The following is a 19602-nucleotide window of genomic DNA, read 5'->3' as shown; positions in this document are numbered from 1 at the left end:
GGAGGAGGCACGCTGCCTTCCCCTACCCACAGCCTGGCACAGTCAGATGGCCTCGGAACGCAGCACCTCAGGCACTAAACGAGATGTTCTTGATAGACGCTGGGGATGATGTCGGAGGCTCCTTAAGGGAAGCAGGCTGTGAGGGACACGTGGTGGTTGAGGATAATATCACTTTTCCACTTCTGGAAGTGTTTATAAAACAGGGTTTGGCCTTTCTCGGGGTGAGTAATTCTGCAGTTTGGCAAGGCTGGATGGGAGAATTCCACGGAGCACACTGGTACGATCCCTTGTAAATTCCCTCAGCCAATATTTTTGGAGGCTTATTTTCTTTAATTAAAAAAAAATAACCATCCCCGTTAAACATATAAAACCCCCAAAACGGTTTCTCCCTTCCTTCTGGAGCGCTGACAGCCCAGCGCTTGACCTCAGCAGACCCAGGCAGAATTACCGGTGAGAATTGATGGCTTTGGTAGTGTTTTATTATTTTGCTTTTTCTTTTATTCTTGTTTTTCCATTACATGGTTTGAACCACAAAGCCAGGGCTCTCGAGCTAATGCCATTCTGCTTAGCTTCCTGGCTGACTGGTGGCCGTGTGGAGCATCCCAGCTGGGATCCGAGATGGCACAGGCCCCCGGGAGAAGCATAGCCAAGAGACTCTTGGGTGTCATGCCTGGTGGGTGTGTAGTGTCATGGAAACTTGGCAGGCTCTTCGTGTCCCTTGCCTGGCCACCGTGATGTGTTTCCTCATAACAGACATAGACAGGGGCAGAGACGTCTATATCCCTGGTGTATAGAAGGGGACCTTGATCCCAGGCCTCTGTATAGACATTGAAAGAGGTATTTAGGTAATGGCTGGGCTAGAATTCTGATTGTGTCTTTTAACAAGCACTGAGTCTGTGGGCAAGTTGTCTCATCTCTCTGTGCTTCAGCTTCCTGATCTGTAAAATGGGCACAGCAATCATCACACCATCACAACTCATGAAGAGGGTGCCATGGACTCATGCTTGTGGCGTTCTCAGGAATTTTTAATGTATATGGGACTTGCTACTGAGATTGTATAGTGTACGCCTTGTACTTTATTTCATTTCTAATTTATTGCAGTTCAGTTATTAAAACTCAGAGTCTGATACATCCCATGTGAATACCACTGAGCTACATTCTTAGTCTGTTATCAGTTAGCTAATTAACAAATTTTGGTGCTGAAAATTGAAACCCAGCTTACTAGGCATGTACTCTACCACCAAGCCACATCTCCAGCAATGTATGTAATGTACGTATGTATGCAGCACACACACATATATGATTTGTGTGTACGATGCATGCATGTACAATATATTATGATGTGTATATGTATGTATGGTGCATGTATGTGTGATGTATGTATGATCCAGATATGCTGCATGCATGATATATGTATTATGATGCATGTATGACGGATGTGTGATATGTGCATGTATGATGGATGGATGTACTGTGGTGCTGGGGATTGAACCAAGACTTCATGCATGCTAGGTGAGCACTGTACCTCCAGTCCCACCCAAATGCATGCTTTAATTTCCACAAGTAAGTCTTTGTTTTAGCTGCATGGAAGGAGCTGAGTTGGTACCCTAAACACTTACTTTCACACGTGTGTTTGATTGTTCCATAGTGAGACTAAACCGATTTGGATCAAAAATTACTTTCAAAAACGCCTAAAGAAATATTTGATTCCAGGTTATGACAAAAAAAAAGTCCTGACGCTTGGGATTTCCTGATCCATATGTGTTTTGTATCAGAATATGTTCCTAGTGCCAGGGGTCTCTGGCTGAGTGTTGAAGCCCATAAATTTCTTAGAATACTGTGATTAGCTTCATAAATCACAGGCTTTAGAAAGGAGACTAATCGTGCTGAAACGGTTATCATATTATTATCATTGTTATTGTTATTTCGGACTCCGGATCCTCCAGCCTCTACCCTGCAAGTGCCGGGATCATAGATGCAATCCACTCTGCCCGGTTTATTTGGTGTTGGGGATCAAATGTGGGGCTTTGTGCACACCAAGCAAGCACTCTACCACCCCTACCTTCTCAGCTTGGGAGGGACCAGATCCTGAGAGCCTGGGAGGCTGCTGAGCAAGAAGCCTCAGGGTGGACGCCGAGGCTCAGCAGGGTGTGTGTGTGATGCAAGGACCTGGATTTGGTTTGGCCTCATCTTGTTCTGTGAATTCCATCTTCTTTATCTTCCCATCTCTCACCCTCCCCTGTGCCTCTTCTCTCTAATTAAAACATTAGCCACAGTGAATGGCACTGGCTGCGTCCTCCTCGTTCCTTTGCTCGGCAACCCTTTAGCCTGGGAATTTTTTAAGTGGGGCATTTTCACTCGTAACCTCTTGAATGTATATTAAAAATTTTAATAATGCATATATGTGTGTGGGAGGGAGATTATGTGCACACAAGCGCAGGTACCTACGAACTCCACAAGAGGGCGTTGGCTCTCCTGGAGCTGGAGTTGCAGGTGGTTGTGAGCTGCCTGCTATAGGGGCTGGTAACCAGACTTAACTACTGAGCCATCTCTCCAGCCCCTGAGGATTTCTTTTAATCATTATTATTAGTGTGTGTGTTCCCATGCGTATGTACGTGTGATATGTCTTTGGGGCATGCATGTGCCATAGTGTGTCAGAGCACAACTTTGTGGAGTTGGTTCTCTCCTTCCACCTTTACGTGACTTCCAGGGATTGAACTCAGGCCTCTAAACTTGGGCAGCAAGTTCTCTACCCACTGAGCCATCTTTCCTGACTGTGAACTAGGGATGCTTATTAACCCCAACTTACAGATGGGGAAAGCAAGACGTGGAGCAGTTAGGTACAGCAGTGCGACAAAGACAGCGACTTAAAACAAATTCAAGGTCACAACCGGGAATCTGAGCACAGTAGAAAGACCTAAGGCTGCACCTGACTGTCCGGGGTTCTCTGCTCTACTTGAGCAAAGGCGTACCCTTTAAAAGAGTATTCAGACGTTAAACCTAAATGTCTGGGCAGCCATCCATCTTTTGAATTGGACAATTCAAAGACATGTGGATGAGCTGAAGCAGTTCCGATGCCCGATGCTGGGGCGGGTTCTTAGGCATCCCCCTGGCTGTTTTCAGACCTACTTGCTAAGCGCACGAGATGTGAGCAGTGAGTGTCTGAACATATGTATTCGCGGTATGGGATGCCAGAAGTGTCACTGGGCCATCTTGATCATCAAAGGCCCCTTGGTTTTCACTGTTGACATTTCTAGTGGATTCGTTGGCACGTGGCTCAGCTAGGAGGCTCAGCAGCAGAGCACCTATGGACCTAACTTTCTGTCTTCTTCCCTTCCAGTAAAGAGTACCCCGTGGTTCCCAGGAGCACAGTGAGGCACAAAGTGGCCTCCAACCACAGTCCCTTCAGCAGTGAGAGCCGAGCTCTCTCCACCTCATCCAATTTAGGGTCCCAGTACCAGTGCGAGAATGGTGTCTCCGGCCCTTCCCAGGACCTTCTGCCCCCACCCAACCCGTACCCACTGGCGCAGGAGCACAGTCAAATTTACCACTGCACCAAGAGGAAAGGTGAGTGTGGCAGGCCTGCCAGGGCCCCTCCCTTACCGCTCTCCTCCCCAGGGTGGAATGCACAGGGCATTCATCTAGTATTATCATTTTTTTCAGTAAGTAGCACAGAAACATAGAAGGGATAGGAGATTCAAACCACGCAGGAAACAAGTTAAGAGGTTCATTTAGGATGTCTCTCAGTTCAGCCTCCCCTTGAGGAAGATGGAAAATGTCTAGATCTGCTTTATAAAGTATGCATGTGTGTGTATGTATAGCATGTGCACACACACACACATACACATGCACAGAAATACACACATACATACATAATATATACACACATACATACAAACTAATGCAAAGACACACACATCATACACATTGCACACACATAACACATACCATACAAACAGCACACACACGCACACCTTCCCTCTCTCATACACACCCCCTCTCTCTCCTTTACACCCCTCTCCCACACACATATGCAGAGTCACGACTGACTTCTTGGCACCTTCACTTTACATCCATGCCATAGTTCCCTTATCAAATGATAAATCGATGACTTTTCCCTAAGCTGTCTGAGCCAAGGAGTTCGTATGAAGAAAGGAAACTCCTTCAGCCCCTTCTGGGAGCCAGAACCATTAACCACCATAGTTAACATGTGCACTGTGGTTGAGTTTAGCTTATCTGAACATTTGTTTCCTTCTATGTATTTTGATACAAAGCCTCACTCTGTAGCCCAGGCTGGCCTAGAACTTGCAATCCTCCTGCCTCAGCTCCCTGAGTGCTAATCCTCTCTGGGTTTCTCACTTGTAAATGGGGACAGGAGTCCCAGAGCCTTGGGGGCCTGGTCAGCACCCAGCAGACTATGGCGATCCCACATAGGTGGTATGTAGTCACTGTGGATACTGAGTCCCTGGAAGATGTAAAGAGACAGTCACTGTGAGTCACACAGAGGGGACAGGGTGGCCTTCAACCCATGTTCTTCAGGGTCAGACACCAGGGGTGCAGCCCACCTTTTGGAGTCGGAAGTGTTTTTGTGATAGGGGCTAATTTAACCTTGGTCTCCTCTGATTTAAAGGAAGCCCTTGGTGTTATGTGTCTTTTGGGGTTTGGTGTGAAGGTATAGTAGGCGTGTGTATATATTGTGTGCTTGTCTGGGATGAGCTCAGTTGATGGCAAATGTTTTGCTCTAAAACACCTGAGTCATAGTCTGGCCTGTTGCCGCTCACTCCACCAGTGCCTGTTCGGCGCCAACAGGAGGCCAGTGACCTGCTTCTGGACCTTTAGTTAAGCCGCTGTCCTCAGGCCCCGCCAGCAAAGCTAGTCCTGTAGAAGTTGTAATAGAATTCTCAGGAGCTGGGCTTCCCGGAGGAAGAAAACATGTTCTGAGGGGACTAGCCCAGGCTGCCCCATCCTTGCATTTGGAAGGAATAGATGTGCTGGCGTGGGTCCTTGCCTGGGGCTGATGCCTGACTTCCAGATGGACCCCAAACCGTTCAAACTCCTTGAATTTCTGAGGCCTGAACAATGTCACCCCAACAGCCCCCAGCCTAGCTCCCCACACATCCACCCCCGGGTGGGCTGGATACCAGATGCGGCAAGCTCGTCTGTTCCCTCAGCTTGCAGAGAGGGAAAGAGTGTCCAAGGAGGAGTTCCTGTTCAAACATCCTGTCTGGTGTGATGGCTAAAAGGGTCCTCGCTTGTCTCGGTCTCTGAGTAAGTCTTCTCCCAATGTAGGTACGGGGACACCTCTCCTTAAAGGTGGTAAACTGAGGCACAGAAAAGGGCTGGTGGGTTTTTTTCTTCTAAGACAGGGTCAAACTTCGTATATAGCTCGGGCTGATCTGAAACTCACTGTGTAGCCCAGGTTGGCCTCAGACTCACTGCATAGCCCAGGTTGGCTCTGAACTCCAAGTTGTCTGTATCGGCTCCCCAAGTAGTGAGATTGCAGGCAGACCCCACTGCACCTGGCTGGCCAGTGGCTCACAAAGGTGGAATTGGAAGCTAAGTCTGGTTTGCACACTCGACACCCTGTGCCTCTTAGCACCACACTCTTGTGGGTGTTCCCACCAAGCACACTCTCCAAATGTCATCTCCTGAGGGAGACTGCTGTGGAGACTTGGTCATACATAGCGATGGAGAACTCAGCAGGTTCGCATTAGGGAGCTCTGTCGATTAAATTAATGCCAGACCAAAAGAGAAGAGAGGCTAGGAAGAAGATTGAGAAGAATCAAAGCCCGTTTGGGGTCAATACTCACAGCAGAGCCTTTAGCCACGCCTTCCGCACTGATGTGGTGCTGGGAAGGCTGCAAAATGCCAGAGTTGACCTCTTGGCTTCGACGCACTTAGAATCAGCATAGCGGGGCTGAAGCAGCTGTTGCAGAAAGGGTTGCAACTGCTGTCCACTTGCAGCTGGGTGACCCTGAGCAAATCGCTTCACTTTTCTGGACTTGAAGTACCTCTAACAGTGAGTCCTACTAGTTAGGTGGAGGAGGGTATGAGACGAGAGAATACATGGGAAGTGCCTGGGCCCACTACCGGCATGGCTGAGCACCTGAAGCAGCGGCTTCCCCTGCTCTTCATATGCAAGGGTCCCCACGTGTACTGCAAACATGAAAGCCACACATACAGCTGCAGATTGCTAATGGATATCAAGTTGGAAAAATGGACGGGGCGTGGGATCAGGGAGAGTGGAAGGCAGTTAGGAGAAGGGTAAGTGGGGGTGGGTGTCCGCCCTTTCTGGAGAAGGGTTAGAGCGTGGGTGCCTAGAGCAAAGGGCGAAAGACTGGAGAGAGGCAGGGCCAACTGGGTGCCTCCTAAGCCATTTCTGTTACAGACTCAAGTGCTATCTGAACAGCCGTGGGGGGCCGTCAGGGGGTCAGCAGCCTGCAACTGTCCTTCCTGGGTAGATATTGTGTTTGGCAGTGTCACTTGGCTGTGACAGGAGGGGACAGGAATGACACCAGACACCTGTTGAGAGGCGACTGTAGGTTGCGAGGCCTGCCATGGTGGCTCAGAGCTGGAGAAGTGAGTGGAACCAGGACTTGGGACTGGCTAGAGATAAGAATGTGAAAATGTGTCTCCCCTCTGTCCCTTCAGATTAGACACTAAAGCTCGGGGAGATGGAGAAATTTTCCCAAAGTCTCTTAGTCGGTAAGAGACCTGGCCCAGCATCCCCAGTGAAGCCAGTGGACTTGGGGTACTAGGGAGTGCAGTCTCTACTCCACAGAAAGCCTCTGGTCTTCCCCAAAACTTCTGCCTTCCTTGCCACCTTCTACACTCCCAACCCCCAAAGGGAGCTTTGGGTGACAGGGAAGCCAATGGGGTCAGAAGGCAATTCATCATCATCATCATCGGTCCCCACGGTGTGAGGTGATAAACGAATCAGGGAGGCTTCCTTCCAGTTTGGATCTCCCTAGGAGAGATAACTCTGTGGGTGGTTTCCCCCCTGGCCCCAGCCTGGCCCTGCTATCTGACTTCCCCTCATTGTCTGTCCGCCTTCCAGCCAGCCCAGGAGCCAGGCCCATGCAATGTCAAAGGGCCCCACAAGCCAGGGGCCTATCCTTGTGTTTGGACTCGGCTGTCTCCAGCCTATCTTTCTCAATGGATGGAGTCATAAAAGCTGGGAAGGTCTTTTTATCAATGCCTCTCCATCAAACCCAGGATCTGAAGATCGGAGAGAGCACTTGTCTGTCTTTCTCTCCTGTGTACCCTGACTCTCACCATCCTCTCATTAGCAAGCAAACTGACCCAAATTAAGAGGTAGCAAAGACATTCACAGCACTGGCTATCAAAGGGAAGTCCACAGGTGAGATGAGGAGGGCCTACTTGTTTCCCATGCTATGAGGGTTGTAAGGATTTTACATGTATTTATTTGTTTTGTGTGCATGCACATGTGTGTCAATGTGCGTGGGTGCACATTTGCCATGGTGAGTGTGTAGAGTTCAGAGGACAGCTTGCAGAAGTTGATTCCAGCCTTACCTCCTGTGGGGCTCAGGGATCGAATTCAGGTTGCCGGGCTTTTCAGCAGGTGCGTTAAGGGCCGAGCCATCATGCCAACCTGATGTTGTGTGTTTTAAAAAGTTTTTTAGAGCTTCAGTGTTTTCCCTTAAGTGGTTTGTTCTGGGCAGCCTGAGCTGGAGAAATGCCCAGTCCTCCTTCCTCTGTCCTGTGCACCAAAATCAAATTCTAAGGTAATATGACCGATGATGAGTGATGAATGGCAGAACTGGGGAGAAGTCATCAAAGGCATCCTTATTGAGAATGTAGTATACACTGGGCCCTGTAAACAGAGAGCAAACTGGAGAGAGATCTGCTCTCATGAAACATGTATTCTTGTGGGAGAGACAGGCATGAAGCCAGTGGGTAAACTCATGGTGGTTGCTTGGGTTCCGAGTCGAGGTGTTTTTGTTTTCACTTGGAATCTACCCATGCCATTCCAAGGTCTCTATTTTAACTCAAGTACTGAGAGTTTGGGTCATATATATTTAAAATCTATCATCCATTCATTCATTTCTCCATCCATTCATCCATCCACCCATCTATTAACCACTCACCAACCTATTCATTCATCTATCCACCCCAACTACCCATCTATTCATCCATTCACCCATTTATCTATACATCCATCAACTTCTCCATCTGTTTATCTATCTACACATCCATTTACCTATCAGTCTACCTACCCATCTACTCATCCATCCATCCATCCATCCATCCACCCACCCACCCATACATCCATTCACCCACCCACCCATCTACCCATCCATCCATCCATCCATCCATCCATCCATCCATCCATCCATCCACCCACCCATACATCCATTCACCCACCCACCCATCTACCCATCCATCCATCCATCCATCCACCCACCCATCCATTCACCCACCCACCCATCTACCCATCCATCCATCCATCCATCCATCCATCCATCCATCCATCCATCCGTGTAAGGTGTTGGCTGACCCTATTGAGTTACATTAACAGCAGAAAGTCCAGGGTCTCACTTTTTTGTGATTCAGAAGGTCTGAATGAAGCCATCTTCTGACTCCCTGCAGAACCCTCAGCCGAGAGTTCATATGCTGGGTTCCAAGGTCTCTGTCTGTGAAGACGCCACAATATTTCCTTGCGTTAACTCAGCCAGCAAGGGATATGACCCACTTGGGAACTGTGACCATATTTGCTCAATGGGATCAGTGACTTGAAAAGTGGCCCTGGGAAGCTTCCAGCTCTGGAATCCACCCAAATTCCTCTGAGTATTGGATGACCTTCAGAGAGCCATCTGCCTAGTATGCTAAGAGAGAAAATTAGAGAAAGGGAGGAGACGTGGGTTATGCAGACGGATAAGATTTGAAGTAAGAGATTTCGTACTTAAAGTACTGAGCTTACTGCTGTGTAAGGCAGATAGACAGGAGGCCACACTTGATATTTCTTTAATTAAACCTAAGGAGGAGTTTGGGGATTGCCCCCATGTACGGTCAGGGACTGAACTTAGAGTGGTTCAGGTTTCCATCCATGGCTACTTGAAGCATAAGCTTTGGAGCCAGGACTCTGCCTTAAAGTCAGGATTCTGGGCTCATCACTAAAACCATTTTATCCCCAATTAAAACAACAACCCCAAACAAACAAACAAACAAAAAATTGCTTCTAGAAAATACTAAAAGAGCAGGGCTTCCTGCAGTACTACACTGTGATTGGGCGGTCAGATTCAGGAAGAACTTCCCTGTTACTCCGAAGAATTAGCGGGAGTCACAGGCTTGCAAGTGTCCGTGTGCATTCTTGCTGCACACGTGCGCTCAGAGCAGAATCCTCAGGTCCTTGGCTAGTCCCATTAGAACACTTGACCTCTGGTTACGGCCCTTACCACCGCCAGGGAAGCTGACCTGGACCCAGACAGCAAAAAGAATGAAACCAGGTCTTCCCCCTGGACACACAGCGACTGCATGCAGTGCTTTGACCGTGCCTGAAGCCTGCACCCTGTGGTAGAATTCCTTTCCAGTGTGATGACGCCCGGGAAGACTTGAGAACCTCAGGTCCAGTGTTCAGCAGGAACCCAGCTTGGGAGTTTTCCCGAGCCTTCTGTACCAGATCTTTCTGGGCCTTAAAGACTGGAATGTATAATTTTACGATTTTCCAAACTGTGTTCCGACCTTTTACTTATTATTCTTCCTCCTGGTCCCACCCCCTTTTAAACTTGTAATGAATCTGGAAGGGATCAAAAACTTAAAAATGGTTCCTTTTTGCCTTTCTTTTTCTCCTGCCAAGGGTACCCTGCAGCTGTACTTTCTGTTATTGAAAAGGGGAACGCCCTAGTTAATAATAATAATAAAAAATCCAAGGCCATGAGCCCAGCCGCCAACAGTGAGATCTTTGGGTCTAAGGTCTGGTGGGCTGAAGGAAGACTGGGAGGAAGGAATCTAGAGAGGAGGTGGCAGGCATGAAAATGAGCCAAGGGTGGCAATGTCAAGAGTCCAAAAGCCCTAGTTAGTTGAAAGTTTTTTTTTTTTTTAAGTAAACACTGCAAAACATCTGGATGTCTTCAAACATCTGCGTGGTTGGCATTGTGTACACAGAACACCTGCAGCAGTGACTGCAAGAGTTTCCTGGGGGGGGGATGTTTTGAATTTTTTTTTTGGTACCAATGTTTGGGCACCCTATGGTTCCCAGATGTGTTGCAAAATGTCTAGCTAAAAATAAACGTACAATGCCGTGAGGCCAGCACAAGCCACACTGTGCAGGGAGGCTTCTAAGCTGCCTGCTGGCATCACCTGGGGAACACAGTGACTTGTGGTGCTGTGTGGCTGAAGCCACATCTACACTTACCTATCCGTTGGAGGGGCTGTTTAATAAACCGACCCAAGGGCTTTGCCGGCAAAAAGATGCTTACTCAAAGCTTTATATCCCAGTCCTTGCTCTGACAAGATAGTTAGCAGATAGTTAACTGTTCCCAGTTGGAGGGACATATGTCTGCCTGGGTCATAGCTCCAGCCAAAACACCTGGTACACTGCCTGGCACTCGGCAGAGTTCAGGAAATACCCGCTGGGTTGCCAGATGAATGGCATCGACCATTGGAAGGCTGGAGAGCACGGAGACAGGGCGTCGTAGGCACAGGATGTCAGCGCCCACCCGCTTTGATTTCTGTCCCTGTCACTTCTCTGAGGTTCATTTCCCGCTATGAGGAGTGGGAACGAAGACAGACACGTTGAGGGACTTTGTAAGACAGAGAAGAGTCACTTCGTGGGTGGGTCGTCAGTAGTTTATTCCTCATGGCGTTTAGTCTGACATCTAACTTCATGACTGCTAACCATGCAGGAAAGATGTATGACCGAGACAATTGTACTTCTCAAAGACAGCCATGGTGTCCTCCCCTCCCCATCCTTCCTCTCCCTTTGTCCTCCTTTCCCCTCCCCCTTCTCCTTCTTTCCTTCCCTTCCTCCCTCTCTCCCTCCTTTCAGTAACAAAACAGTTGCCACTGATTGAGCCCACCCCAGACAAGCCTACAGCATACACACAAGCCTATATCTTCATGACAAACCCCAAAAGACACAATCTACCGGGAGCCTGAAGTACAGTCTCATCTAAATCAGACAGAGGAGACCAAGGTTAAGTTAGCCCATATCACAAAAACACTTCCGACTCCAAAAGGTGGGCTGCACCCCTGGTGTCTGACCCTGAAGAACATGGGTTGAAGGCCACCCTGCCCCCTCTGTGTGACCCACAACGACTATCTCTTTACATCTTCTAGGGACTCAGTATCCACAGTGACTACATACCACCTATGTGGGATCGCCATAGTCTGCTGGGTGCTGACCAGGCCCCCAGGGCTCTGGGACTCCTGTCCCCATTTACAAGTGAGAAACCCAGAGAGGATTAGCACTCAGGGAGCTGAGGCAGGAGGATTGCAAGTTCTAGGCCAGCTTGGGCTACAGAGTGAGGCCTTGTATCAAAACACATAGAAGGAAACAAATGTTCAGATAAGCTAAACTCAACCACAGTGCACATGTTAACTGTGATAGTTAATGGTTCTGACTCCCAGAAGGCGGCTGTTGGAGTTTTCTTTCTTGACACAGACCCTTTGACTCCTCACCCTTCTCTTTCTCCTCTTCTCATTTCTTACACACACACACACACCACATGATCAAATCTGGAGCAAGAACTCTGTCACTGGGCTGCATTCCCAGTTTCATATGTCATTTGTCAGCATATGTTGATCCGAAAGAGATCAGGAGATGAGAAATGATAATCTCCAATCAGGAGGGTCAGATCTGCCCCAGGGAATGGGTGTGTTTGAAGTGACAGCGTGGCAGATACCTTCAGGTATGGCCTCCCTGTAGGGAGCAGCTGGCAGCAGCTAGAGACCAGGTCTTCCATGAGAATAATGTACCATGTTGTCCTGGCTATGAGAGATGCTCTTTAAATTATCAGGGGACTTCCGACATGAATCTTTCTTCCTCCTCCTCCTCCTCCTCCTCCTCCTCCTCCTCCTCCTCCTCCTCCTCCTCCTCTTCTTCTTCTTCTTCTTCTGTTGAGTTTTGGAATGCATACAAGTGATATGTTTTGACTAAATCCATTCCTCTTTTCTCTCCTCAATTTATTCTTATCATCAAGTGAGGTCTGCATCACTAACCTGCATCAGAAGTGATGAGATGGTTGTTGAAGGGTGGACTCCCCCTTTCCACTTCCCCTACCCCATCCCCCTGGCAGCACACTAAGAGAAGAATTGAACGATTCTTGCCCAAATGTGTTGAAAGCTCTTAGCCTGGAGACTGGGTCTTAGAAAGTTTTTGGCCTTCTGAAAAACTGCGTGTGTCTAAAACTGTGTGTGCATACAATTTTCCAAACATTTTCTTTCTGGGAATTCTTCTAGGAAATGACCCACGCGAACACATTGGCTAGCTTCCAAGAGGGCCAACAATCCCACAGTGCCTATTGGAGACTCTGCTGGAGATGAAGTTCTCTCCATTACCTTTCCGAGACTAAGTAGTGCACAGAAGAGGGCCACGATCCAGTTCATAAGACAGAGACACAGGGATTGATATTGATTCAACAACTAGTAAAGGCAATTTGTTCAAAATTACATTCATCCATCCACCCACCCACCCATCCATCCATCCATCACCCACCCATCCATTCATCCATCCATCCATCCATCTATCCATCTATCCATCCACCATCCACCCACCCACACATCCATCCATCTATCCACCCACCCATCCACCCATCCATCACCCACCCATCCATCCATTCATCCATCCATCCATCCATCATCCACCCACCCATCCATCTATCCATCCGCCATCCACCCATCATCTATCCACCCACTCATTCATCTATCATTCACCCATCCATCCATCCACCCACCCACCCATCCATCCATCATCCACCCACCCACACATCCATCCATCCATCCATTCCCCACCCACCCACCCACCCACCCATTCATCCATCCACCCATCCATCCATCCATTCATCCACCCATCCATCCATCCACCCACCCACCATCTATCCACCCATCATCTATTTACCCATGCATCTATCCACCATTCACTCACCCATTGACCCACCTGTCAATCCATCGCCCATCTACCTATCCATTGCATGGGATGCTTATTGTTTCCTTCATGCACTGTGGTGTTGATGAGCAGACACTTTACAGTGACACAGCTGGATCACTAGTCCCAGAGCCACCATTATCAGGCACCATGTAAGGCCTTGGGCAAGCTTCTCACCCTCTGTGTTCCTTTTCTCTCACATATAAAACAGGACTACTAGCCCACCTCATAAGGTTGCTGTGAGGATTGAGTGGGTCACCTTGTGGGAAGGGGTTAGAACACAGCAGGGCATTGTCAGCATCGCGTGTATTTGTTCTTGTTGTTTCTGGTACTACAGTTGTTTCTATTGTCTCTGCACGTATACCGAGTTTGGGATGATAGAGGACGGATGAGATAATGTCCAAGCTACTAATGTTATCATTAATAATAAGGCTGGCGATGATGGTGATGATGATGATGATGGTGATGATGGTGATGATGGTAATGATGGTGATGATGATGATGATGGTAATGATGGTGATGATGGTGATGATGGTGATGATGATGATGGCAGTGGTGATGATGGTGGTGACGATGGTAATGATGGTGATGATGGTGATGATGATGGTAATGATGGTGATGATGATGATGATGGCAGTGGTGATGATGGTGATGATGACGATGGTGATGATGGTGATGATGGTGATGATGGTGATGGTGATGATGGTGATGATGATGATGGTGATGATGGTGATGATGGTGATGGTGATGATGGTGATGATGGTGATGATGATGGTGATGATGATGGTAATGATGGTGATGATGGTAATGATGGTGATAATGGTGATGATGGTGATGATGGTGGTGATGATGGTGATGATGGTAATGATGGTGATGATGATGATGATATGCTTTGTGGCACTTTTCTGTGTACCAGGCTCTGGATTAATTGCTTTGTGGACACATTTTCTCATTTAATTCTCAATGTTCCTCTCTGTAGGAAGTGCTATAGAGGACTTCTTTACATTTTGTAGATGAAAATATCAACTTAGTTCAAGGTCAAGATTTTGGCTTAAAAGTCATAGCCCCAACCCCATGGCTACGATGCTCCACTTTTTTTTTTTTTGGTCAGAATGGAGGCTGGAGTCAACAGCCCCTAGTGTCGGCCCAGTGGCTATCTCTGGTCTCTGCTGTGGTGTGGGGTGGCTAATTTCTTTCCTGTCTTTGCAGATGAAGAATGCTCCAGCACTGAGCACCCCTATAAGAAGCCGTACATGGAGACATCCCCCAGTGAGGAGGATGCCTTCTACCGCCCTGGCTACCCCCAGCAGCAGGGCCTGAGTGCCTCTTACAGGACTGAGTCAGCCCAGCGGCAGGCCTGCATGTATGCCAGCTCCGCACCACCTAGCGAGCCCGTGCCCAGCTTGGAGGACATCAGCTGTAACACATGGCCCAGCATGCCGTCCTACAGCAGCTGCACGGTCACCACGGTGCAGCCCATGGACCGCCTACCTTATCAGCACTTCTCCGCTCATTTTACTTCGGGGCCCCTGGTCCCTCGGCTAGCTGGCATGGCCAACCATGGGTCTCCTCAGCTTGGCGAGGGAATGTTCCAGCACCAGACGTCAGTGGCGCATCAGCCTGTGGTCAGGCAATGCGGGCCTCAGACTGGCCTTCAGTCTCCAGGGGGCCTGCAGCCCCCCGAGTTCCTCTACTCTCACGGCGTGCCCAGGACCCTGTCCCCACACCAGTATCACTCGGTACACGGCGTTGGCATGGTGCCAGAGTGGAGTGACAATAGTTAAAGGCAGACTTTTGCCAGAGAGAGAGAGAGAGAGAGAGAGGGGCAAGAGAGAGAGAGGAGAGGAAAAGAGAGAGAGAGAGAGATGAGGGACAGTAGCAATGAGAACCCCACAGATGAGAAACTCATGTGACCCCTTGTCACCTCTGTACCCGAGGCTCCCACGGCCACTGATCTGATCAGTGAAGTCACCATTCCGAAACTGTGGCTCTGTCGGTTTTTTGCTTCAAAACCTACAAAACAGGAAGAGAGACTAGTCCCACCCCCACAACCTCCATCCAGGTGCACCTGCAGCGCCCCAGCCCCAGCCGCGTTCCCCGATTGTTTCTTTTGGGTTCTAGAACACACTGCCTCATTGAGTGTTTGACCCCGGCGCACAGTGAGAGACATTCTGTGTCTTGGTGTTAATGTTGACTTTGTTATATAATAAATAATAATATATTTTTTTCTTTGAATTTTCTTACTGGGACCCAGTCCCTTAATGGAGGGAGAGCAGAGACAAATATGTCTCAAAACAATTCCTTTTGGGGCTTCCCTCCAATAAATGAGCTAAGATGTACATTCATTCAAACACCGTCCTCTAATGAAAATACCTACCTCCGTCACGTGAGAAGTCTACGAAGGTCCCAGAGGTACCTGCTAGCTTTTGGATTGGGTTTTGCTTTATTTTTTTTTCTTTTCCCTTTCGGTTTTGACTTGACCTCCCCAGCTTCATGGCATTCACAGTTGCCTTCTACTGAGCGGATGGAGTCAGGACGTTGGACTTCATCTGCCGTCTCGCCTTTTTCAGCGTCTTTACCCCCAGCTCCAGGTCTCTCCGTCTGTGGCTAGAACGGGGCCTATGACTTCTCGGCTGGAAATCTTGCTTCGACAAACTGAAAGAGCCCTGGTGACAGAGGGGAACAGAGTTGGGATTCAGATCAGGGGGACAAGCTCCCCGTTTCCAAGACGTAGGGGAGGAAAAAAAAAGCAAGAATAAGTATGCTTCATGGTTAAAAAGCAAAGCAAAGATGACAACCAGGAAGTCAGCACCAGGCTGGCTCAAATCGCCCCTGTGGCGAACAGGATGCACAGCTAACCGGCTCCAAGTGCTGAAGGAGAGGAAGCCATATTACTGGTGCCTCCGCCTGCAAGAAATTGCCCCAGCACCAATCACCTGGGACACAAACCACACGCATCAAAAGTTGAAAAACAGTGTTAAAAAAAGTGTGTAAGTACTACATTATTGTAGGGTTTCTCAGATGTAATATTTTACTGGTACTATTTATTTATAAATAGGAATTCTAATTAAGTAGTAACAGGAAACCCAGCCTGGGGGCTGACCAAGACCTTTTAATTTTATTGGTACTCAAAACTGCGTTTGTGTTTTTTCCTCTCTCTCTCTTGCTTTTGAATGTGTTTTCCTTTCTTGGTTTTTTTTTTTAAGGTTTTGTGTCTTTTCTTTCTTTTCTTCATTTTTCTTTCTTTTCTTCTTTTTCTTTCTTTCTTTTTTTTTTTTTTAACTGACCCTAATAAACAGAACAGGGTAATCTGTGTGGTTGAGGATGCGGAAATCAGTGAGTGAGTGTCTTTGCACGTGAGTGTCCTATGCGATTTTTGTCTTTTTGTGTCTCTAAGGGGGGTTGGGTGAAAATCAAGTAACCGTTTCTTACATTTGTGTGCCCATTAATGCCTAATAAATACCATGTGCTTAAGAGAATACATAAGACGTGGACACCCTTTTTTTTTTTTTTTTCTCTGTTTTCTGCGGACTGAATAAGGGAATGGCTGTTGGGCAGAGGGAGCAAGGAGGCTTGCGGCTGACTTTTGCCTGCCACCGTTCTGTCCTGCTGATCTTCAGGGGTATTTCAGACCCAAGGCTCCCAAGCAGGGTGGAGTGGAATATACTATACATGGGATTAGAATCTTCGGGTGCGATGTGTTTAAAACTGAATTTACCTGGGCAGTAGAACCAAGGACCTTCAGGAATCCAGTCTGCCTGTCTGACAGAAACAAGCTAAGGGAGGAAGGGGTTGATTTCTGTTCAGGGTTCTGGAAGGTTCTCTCCATGCTTGTCTGGCTCCATTGACTGGAGTAGAATGTTGTGGAGCTGGTCCTTCGGGGCATGGGGGACAGGAAGCCCCCCAGTGACCCACTTCTTCCGACTGGACAACCGCTTCTCAAGACGGCAAGCCAACCAGGAGCAAATACTCAAAATAGAAGTGGGTAACGTTTCACAATCAAACCATGACACATGCTGGTCTCAAAGTGGGTAGTATATCCTACAATAGCTACTGCCTTGGCCTGGGTTTTCTGAGGTGTCTTTTCTTGAACTATTTTTATGTCAGCTGCATTGAGAGGTTCTCCATCCAAGCAACTTATGGACCAGTGTTGATTATTATTATTATTATTATTATTATTATTGTTATTGTTGTTGTTGCTGCTGTTAACTGTTATTGTTATTGTTGTTGTTGTTTTGTATGAGCCAGGGTCTCTCTATCGTGTAGCTCTGACTGTCCTGGAACTCTCTCTATAAATACTAGGCTGGCTTGTAGTTTACAGAGAGCCTCCTGAGTTCTGGGATTAAGTACATGCACCACCACCACCCTACTGGACTAGTATTTTTTTTTCTTTCAATCCAGAAATTTCAGATTTATGCATCTGTCACTCATGACAGATGGAGCAAACAGCAGATTGGCTGAGAAATAGTACTGGCAGGGGTTGGGGAGCTGTTTGGGCAGGGAAAGTGGCCAATCTGCAAAGGACCAGCTTCCACCTCCAGCCAACATCCGTATTTTGTATTTCAATCATGGCTACTGTGGAGTTTTTCATTGAACCGGCAGGGCTGGGGTGTAATACCCAAATGCTCACGTCTTCTCATTGTGTGTCTGTCAAGAGATACAGAGGTCATTGCTACATTCTTAATCTGTCTAGGGCGAGCTTCCTCTGACCTAGACTCACTGTCAGTACTGGGGATGCTGGGACAAATGAGGTGGTAGGAACTCAGTACTCCTGGGTGCTTGTAACTTCATGAGGTAAAAGGTCTGTAGTCTTATGAATGTAAATGGTCCCCGGAAGGCTGATGGGGTGGCACTGTTGGGAGTTGTGGCCTTGCTTTAGTAGGTGTGTCACTGTGGTTGAACTTCGGGGGTTTTAGAAGCCCAAGTCAGGTCCAGTGTTCTCTCTCCTGCTGCTTCCAGATCTGGATGTAGAATTCTCAGCTCCTTCTCCAGCACCGTGTCTGCTTGCATGTCCGCCACGTCTCCCACGTTGAGGAGAATGAACTAAACCTCTTAGCTGTAAGCCAGCCCTAATGAAATGTTTATCGGTGTTGGTGTGGTCATGATGTCTCTGCACAGCGACAGAATTCTCAGACTCCGTGGATGGACTGTAACGTTAGGGAATCATGAGGACCAAGTTCACAGTGTCATTGAGGGTTAGGACAAGGGCACCGAACACAGTCTGTGGTGGTGTGTGTGAATGTGTGGGTGTATGTGTGGTGTGCATGAAAAGGTGTGTATGCATCTGTGTGTGAATGTATATGTTGTGTGTGAGAAAGTGTGAGTGTGTATGTATATGAAGTATGTGAATTTGAACATGTATATATGTGTGCAGTGTGATCATAGTGAACATGAATGTGTGTATAGAATGTGAACATATATGTGTATGTATGTTTGTGTGTGTATAGTGAACATGTATCTCTGTGTGTAAGAGGGAGTGTGGTTTGTGTGTATGGCATTTGAGCTGTGTCTAGTGATAAGTGGGGACAAACAATTGGCAGAATCAGCATTTCCAGGAGAAAGACAGCAGTGGGAGACTGAGAAGCAGGTGGACAATGGTAGCCATGTATCGGCAGACACGTGGTAAGACTGCCTTGTCTATGGTAGGGATCCTCGCTTGTGGCAATGCTGGCCTGCTCAGTGACAGAGCGGGAAACAGCACCAGCTGGCCAGTGTTGATCACAGAATGCTCTGTTTCAGAGACAAGGAGATGCCTGCATATTTACGTCTCCACTTCCCATGCGGCTCTTTGGTCCTCTTGGTGCAGGGAGCCTGTTGTCCTGGACTCAGCTCTGTTTTCCTTGTTAGCAGACATACTACTCACACTCTCTCACACACAGACAAACAGTACATACACTCATACACACTCACATCTCCTCACACACTCCCCACACTCTCCACACTCATCCCTTCAGACCCCACATACTCACACCCCTTCACACTCCCTCACACAGACCCACATATGCTCACACCCCTTCACACCCCTCACACACACTCCCACATACGCTCACACCCCTTCACACCCCTCACACACACTCCCACATACACTCCCACCCCTTCACACTCCCTCACACAGACTCACATACGCTCACACCCCTTCACACTGCTCACACACACTCCCACATACATTTATACCCCTTCACATCCTTTACACACACTCCCACATGCACTCACACCCCTTCGCACTGCTCACACACACTCCCACATACACTCTCACCCCTTCACACTCCATTACACACATTCCCACATACACTCACACCCCTTCACACACAGACGCATATACACTCATACCTCTTCACACCCCTCAATACACTCCCACATACACTAACACCCCTTCAACCCCCTAACACACACTCCCACATACACTCACACTTTTTCACACACAGACCCATATACACTCATACCTCTTCACATCCCTCAATACACTCACACCCCTTCACACTCCCTAACACACACTC

General features: G+C 48.0%; 1 protein-coding gene across 2 annotated transcripts in view; it reads left to right on the top strand.

Annotated features, from left to right (window-relative positions):
* Tbx5 (T-box transcription factor 5) overlaps positions 1 to 16591 on the top strand; it is a 50275-nt gene extending 33684 nt beyond the window's left edge. For both annotated transcript variants that reach the window (XM_085681205.2, XM_048423494.3), the window contains exons 8-9: positions 3341 to 3567; positions 14315 to 16591. In XM_085681205.2, coding sequence (XP_085537331.2) covers positions 3341 to 3567; positions 14315 to 14889 — 802 coding nt within the window. In that variant the 3' untranslated portion in view covers positions 14890 to 16591. The remainder of the gene's footprint in view (positions 1 to 3340; positions 3568 to 14314) is intronic.
* Positions 16592 to 19602: the final 3011 nt, after the last annotated feature.

This window comes from Myodes glareolus, chromosome 2 (genome assembly GCF_982192425.1).
Source record: "Myodes glareolus chromosome 2, mMyoGla1.1, whole genome shotgun sequence".
NCBI classification, from domain to species: Eukaryota; Metazoa; Chordata; class Mammalia; order Rodentia; family Cricetidae; genus Myodes; species Myodes glareolus.
This window is presented reverse-complemented; position numbering and strand designations above follow the sequence as displayed.